The 6,606-nt window shown below is 41.9% G+C and overlaps 1 protein-coding gene across 1 annotated transcript; it reads right to left on the reverse strand.

Moving 5' to 3' along the window:
- Positions 1–909: 909 nt before the first annotated feature.
- Positions 910–6,403, reverse strand: LOC115679165 (nucleolar complex-associated protein 2). Its single transcript, XM_030602754.2, has 12 exons — positions 6,232–6,403; positions 5,576–5,689; positions 5,307–5,431; positions 4,874–4,945; positions 4,253–4,795; positions 3,611–3,913; positions 2,953–3,282; positions 2,650–2,856; positions 2,386–2,472; positions 1,763–1,857; positions 1,539–1,667; positions 910–1,454 (listed from the first exon to the last, which is right to left on the reverse strand). Exons 2-12 carry the CDS (start codon positions 5,592–5,594, stop codon positions 1,157–1,159), a joined length of 2,208 nt encoding a protein of 735 aa, XP_030458614.2. The 5' UTR covers positions 5,595–5,689; positions 6,232–6,403; the 3' UTR covers positions 910–1,156.
- Between the last annotated feature and the right edge of the window lie 203 nt (positions 6,404–6,606).

A 6,606-nucleotide genomic window follows, 5' to 3' on the forward strand; every position in this document is an offset into this window, starting at 1 on the left:
GCCGGCATTGACATGAACAACTTTTAATAATATTTTAATATTTTTTTCGAATTTTTATTTTATTTTCTTTTCTTTTCTTTTCTTTTTTTTCCTTCCCTTTCTTCTTCCTCTAGCCGGTCGCTGGACCTCGGCAACTAGCTAGAGGCCAAGGCCGGTCGCAGGGGTCTAGAAATCGCTTGGAGGAAGGAGAAAGGGAAGGAAAATTAAAATAAAATAAAATAAAATAATTCAAAAAATATTAAAATATTATTAAAAGTTGTCCATGTTAGCAATATACTGCTAAAAATATAACGGGGAGGACTAAATTGGCACTATATCAAAATATTTATGACTAAATGGACACAAATGCAATAAATTTAGAACTTTTATGACACTTTTCCCTAAATAAATTAATAACAAAGTCTCTGTTTTGTAAGCAATATTTCATATAATCTGCGTAACTCTCATCTCTTAGAGGAAAAAGTGATCATCCTTATCGCGCGTACCGTCAAATTATCTAGTAGAAAAGTGTCAATTTTTCTTTTATGTGATTATGTTGACTATGCTTTATGGGGTTAAGTAAAAGGTTGACCAATGACCGTTAAGAAAATGTACATCGCCTATTAAAAAAGAATGACACGAAAACATACATTGTCGTGTCATATTAGCTCCAGGGTCAGAATGGTAACTTAATTTCATTTTATTTTTTATTGACTCGGTGGATAATGATCACACTTGTTCTTAGATCATGTGGCTTTCAATTGTAAATCGGGATAAAACATTATCAACATTTCACGAAAATTAAGCTCTCATTTCTTCTCAGACCATCAAGTTCACCTTCTAGATTTGGTACTGAAATTTTCTAATCGGAATGTCAAACCTTGATCCGAGATACCTGGATAAGGATATTTGGATTAGGACACCGGTAAATCGACCAAAGCAATGTGCTAGATTATCGCAAGGCTCAACTACATCGATCTCACAATGTCGACCCCCCATGCAGGCGCTCGCTGCTATCGCAGGAACTAGTGTTAGGTAAGGAAAATGTCGAAGCCGACACTACTGATTAATTAAGACCAGAGTATCTCATCACAAAATTTTCTCACGAGAGAGACCATAAAAATTAACATATATCGCACATGCCGGAGACCGCAAATGATGCATCTCGTATTTCTTGTCAGGTTGCCTTCTTCCGCTTCTTTGAGTTCTTTCCTTGAGATTCAGCATTCTTATTCGACCTTCTCGTCGAAGCTTTCCGCTTCTTGGTTTTCTGCTTTGCAGGCACTTCTTTGTTGCCGTCGCCATTGTTCTCGCTAAAAGGAGAGTCCCTCATCTCTCCATCTTCATCGGAACTAAGAACCAAGTCCTCCACGATGTCTTCGTCTGAAGCTAGTCCTTCAAGCTGCTCAGTGTTTCTCTTCTTTTTCTTCTTTTTCTTTTTCTTACCATCCTCCTCCACCTTAGGAGGCTTAACCCTGCGATTTCCAATATATTGCATCAGAAAATTGACAGCAGCGCATGGAAGGTGCAGAGAACAAAGTGAGGGATCAGAAACATACTTGGAATCACTCCCAGGAAGCCAAGAGGAACTAAAGACCGCAGCACCTTGCTCGTTTATGGCATCGTCCTCCCCATCACTGTCAGACATTTGTTCCCCAAAGACAGAGGACTTCTCTCCAACAAGAACGCTGGACATTGCAGACAAGTCAGGAAACAGAAAAACAAAAATGAATTATGGTGCCATATGCACCAATATAGCCATAAGCAATGACATGATTAAGACCTGGATTGCATCAAGGCGTCGCTACGTTGCTGGGCCCGTTGGCGCAGTGTTACAACATACTGGGACAAAGGACTAGCCCCTGACTTTTTCTCATCCTACAATCAAATAAACGTCATTTATATCTGAAAGACCATCTCAACCTCAAGAAGTAGAAAATTTGATGATTAGCAATGAAAGAACTAATGAGATGGAAATATGTGCTAGTCAACTAGTTTAGGGTTTTGCAGTTTTGGCCAACAAAACACTAGTTTATCTGAATAATTCAATCTCAGAGACTAGGGCCATATGATGCCATAAATTGCTAAACCAGCAGTAGAAACTAATATACAACTGCCTCCATGCAACTTCTCAACAAACTTTTTCAGAGTACATAAAATGAGCTACCACTTTTATTTTTGCAATCTATTAAATCAGCAGGAACCACCTTCAGGACCAAAACTCACCCCGCCGTATGACCTGTACACTGGAAACACATCGCCCTTATATTGCTAAAGAGAGGGAGGTTGTGTACAAGTATAGGAACCCCTTTCAGAAGTTCAGGAAAACAGCTGCCTTGATCAATCATACTGCATGAATTTCTATAGGGCACCTAGAACATGAAAGGCAAAGAAAACTCCACCAACCTCAAAAAATGATGATGCCGCAGGATCATTGGGAAGAAAAGAGATCAAAGTGCGCCTCCTATTTGTAAAATCTGAATTGGCATCAATCTAAGATGTAAAATAACAGAACATCAGAAAAAAATAGCCCAAGTTTTGTCAGCGGAATACCCAAACATTCGATAAACATGTGGTCCACCTAACTCTTAATGAATAAAACCCTGAGCTTGTATGCACAACCCTTTTTTGGTTTCATATGTAACAATTATTGTATGGTCAACCTCATACCTGGCGAATAAGCTGCCTCATTTCTTTCCGGAACCTTTCGACTTTCGTAGACTTGCAAAAGCCTCGCAATCGCACTGATGGGATAAAAGACAGCTCAAAAAAAGCAATAGAATAACTCCATTGTGCCAAGTGTTCAGCAAGTTCTTCAACCACGGCGTAGACACAAGCTTCCTGGAATGCTCTAGTTTTTAAGGTGGGTTTGCTTACCTGAAAAAGGAGACGGGGAGAAATGGCAGAGCATTAAACTTTGACGAGCAATTTAATAAAAAAGAGAAAGATAATTTGTTTCCCAAGAACAACCACCTTTAAAATGGTACGCAAATCAACAGCTTTGCCAACACCTCCCGTGGCAGCCTTATTCAGCTCTTTCATTTCCAGCATGTCCAAAAGCGGCATTGAAACAGGTATGAAAGTAGCGGTTGCAGCCGCAATTCGGTTGAGCATTCTGACACATCTTAATCTAAGAGGAAAATAGCGAGCAGTTGGAACTAGACGAGCAACTCCCAATATTATTTGGGTCAGTGGATAGGCAAGAGGCCGAAAATCAGCTTCTGAACTGTAAGCACAGACAGCTCCAGTCCATAGCTCCAGGCAGTTTATAAATTTCCATTCATAAACCTTTCGAAATGCTTCCTACATATGAGGAGCACAACAGCATCAGGATAAGCAGAGCCATCAGAAACAAGAAGAAACTACCAGACGCGCATGTAGATAAACTCTTCATCCACATGAAGCAGATAAAAGTCTTCCAATTTATATCAAGTACTTGGATATTAGTTCCAATCCTTAGAAGCTCATATGTCATACTATAAGGCAAGAGTAGACAATTTATACAGTTGGAAAGGCAATGGAGTAAAGGGCACATGAAAGTGTGTATTTCAATTTGCTGTGACAAGCTGCCTCAAAAACTAAATCAGGAGGGAGGCATCATTATATAAGAAAAGAAAAGGTCAAACTATACCTTAGTCTTCATGGTAAGCGCCTCCCGCAAAATCATTCCTAGTTGCCTAATTAAAACGAAGGCATGTTGATATGCAGTTGCAAGATCTACCCCGAGAAGTTCGATGACACAGTTTCCGAGAAATTGTATACGCTGAAGTTTAGTAGCATTCACAAACTGGCAATTTAGAACATAGGCTTTGTATAACCCCTTATAGCATTCATCCAAACAATCAGAACCGATCCGAACACATAGGTCTCTCAAGAAAAGGAAGGAGACAACAGGTAATGCACCTCCCCCTGTACCCCAGAAGTGAAGAGCAACCTGAAAAGAGCAAATGAATATATCTTATTTTTTGAGTGCTCGAGAAATTAGCAACTCTCATAACAACTTATCTGACTAAAGGCACGCAATGCTCTCTGCTAGTGCTATAACGAGAGAAGGCACAATCAGCCCATGAATCTCACGTTACATATGGTAGAGAGTCACGTCATAAGCATAGCAACCACTTAGTTTATATATGCGCTGTCATCGGAGTGTCAAGAACTTGGAGAAAATGTAAAATTATAACCGGAAGCTAAGTAGAATTGGGAATACTCAAACTGAGATTTCGAAGAGGTAAAGAAGACAAGAAAGTATTAGAGTGTATGCATTAGTCCATACCTTAATGTACCTCCTTAAGAGGCTTGGAAGAGCGGCCAACAGTAGGGTGGAACATTTGAGACGCCTTAGAGTAAATGATATCATTTCCGTGTCGGTCATCTGGTTCAGGATGTGCAGCGCATTGCCAAGGTAAGACTTCACCATGTGATTGTAATTCTTCCACTGTCTCGTGCCCATCAGGTCTTTTATCGTCTCTTTCTTACCACCAGAAGCTGGAAGATTCAACAATTTCCGAAGTATTCCATCCATTTCAGTAAGCACCAAGATCATGATTTTGTTAAATACACCGCTAGACATGGTTCCAAGCCTTGCAGAAGAATCACCCCCCTCATCATCACCATAGTGACTTGCGCACCTGAAAGCTCTCATTATAGAACGAATAGCCCCCACTTTCCCACTTTCTTTGATTGATTTACACCAGGAATCAACCATTTCAGCAGTGACAATGTTTTTAGAAGGTTTCTCCTCTAAATCTAGATCGCCATGACTACTTTCATCGTCCAACACTGTTTCTCCACCTTCAGTATCTGAATCAGCACTTTCCTACACAGTTAAGCAGCCACTATGGAGACAATTCTCGTGGACATACTTCATAGACAGTTGATTCAGGGCATCACTTACCTCATTGTCCTCATCATCAAATTCTAGAAGCTCCTGATCATGCTCCTTCAAAAATTTAAAGAATTCTGGATCCTGCAAGAAAATATTCACAGAGCAATGATGTAAAAGAATCAAAAAAGGCAACAAAAAAGTCTTAATGGACAAAGGGGGTCGTTCACCCCAAAAGCAGAAATACAAAAGAGAAACAGCCCAGGATACAGACGGAGGGAGGTCCTACAAGCTGAACCGATATAGAACTTTTAAGATTGTCATTCGGACCTTTCCCCTGTAGTCTCCCTCTTCAGTCATCATTGTGTAAAGTAAATAAGAGAATAGGGCGATGACTGAATTGACTCCAACAGATTAACAAAAGTAGATGGTGAAAAATGCCAGCAAAGACACTTGTGTATCTGACGAGACAATGATCGTCACATGATAACGTAAAACGCCCCACCTTTTCCTGAAGCCTCTGTAGTTGCTGCTTGTGCTCCCTAGCTTTACTCTTAGATTTCGACATCTTTCCACTTCCAGTGCTCCCTTCCTCGTCCTCGTCATCTAATTCATAATCTAAGCTCTCCACTGGAAGAACATAATAAAGATCATAGGCAAAGTGCGTAAGAATAATCGACCTTTAATCGCAAAAGCAAGTCAAACAGAACATATCAAACCAGATTAACGTCCAAGAAAAGACAAATCAATTGAACGAACGTATAGGAGAAAGACCTGTATCATCCGCATCCATGCCGAATGTTAACACGCTTTCTTGCTTCGCCTCCGGCAGACCAGCGATCAACACACTCGGACCGAATGCGCACCGGACTTCACCGGTGCGGGAACCTGAATCAGAGTCCCGGATACGTTTTCCTTCAGATTTCGCACAAGTTCGGGCGGAATTCATCAAGCGAAGTCGAGGAACTAGCAACCAATGAATACGAAAGAGCTAGCGATTGGCGAGCATCTAGGCCGGAAGGGTCGCCACATAAAGGGGGCAGAAAGAGTGAACTCGCAAGAAAAAATACCAATGCAAGACGGAACTCCGAATTCACTGTGCACAACGCAATGATAAGGGCGTTCGACAAGACGAGGAAAAAATCCACTGAGCAAATGCAACCTCGATTGCAACTAAAGAAACATATTTCTTTCATCTTTTCTTTCTGCCTTCTACAAGACCTATCATCAAAATTCAAAACCACATACGACAGAATCGGAAAAACCTCGACGGCATAAAAACAGCGCCTGTGACAAAAACTCGTTTTGCTGGAGCGAGCGAGCGAGAGAGAGTCTGTCTCCTGCATCATAGCTCGCGTAGGAGCGAGCCTGACACGAGAGAGACCGAGAGACCGAGACGCGAGAAACGGATGGAGAGTGAGTGAGCTTACGGAGAGCGGTGGGGCTCGACGGCGGCGCGGCGGTGGGGCTCGACGGCGGCGCGGCGGTCGGGCGGGGGTGGCTCGGAGGAGCAGGAGAAGCAAGAAAGGGTCGGTGGGCGGTCGACTCGGTGTGTGCGAGGGACGAGAGAACGAGAGGAGGTTGAGCCGCGCGCGCGCTCGCTGGCCGAGCGCTACTTGTCCACTAGGGTTTTAGACTTCAAAAGTGTGAATCCTTAGTTTTTGGTAATTAGTGAAATTAATCAAGGTTATATCAAATGGAATCTTTGATTACCAAGTGATCTTGAAGCCAGCTTCATTCCTAAACTCTCCATTCCCACGTTCCTTCCTCTTTCAGGTTTCCCATATGCAAAGATTGAGGGAGAG

The sequence above is a fragment of the Syzygium oleosum genome, unplaced genomic scaffold, assembly GCF_021117445.2.
Source record: "Syzygium oleosum isolate NSW1041296 unplaced genomic scaffold, Sole_v2.1 Sole_v2.03, whole genome shotgun sequence".
Classification (NCBI taxonomy): domain Eukaryota; kingdom Viridiplantae; phylum Streptophyta; class Magnoliopsida; order Myrtales; family Myrtaceae; genus Syzygium; species Syzygium oleosum.

Coding starts and splice junctions, on each gene's coding strand:
- LOC115679165 (XM_030602754.2), bottom strand. Junction 4,796..4,873: donor TTGATGATGAGGACAATGAG/GTAAGTGATGCC, acceptor TTAACTGTGTAG/GAAAGTGCTGATTCAGATAC. Junction 3,914..4,252: donor TCTTAAGGAGGTACATTAAG/GTATGGACTAAT, acceptor TGCTCTTTTCAG/GTTGCTCTTCACTTCTGGGG.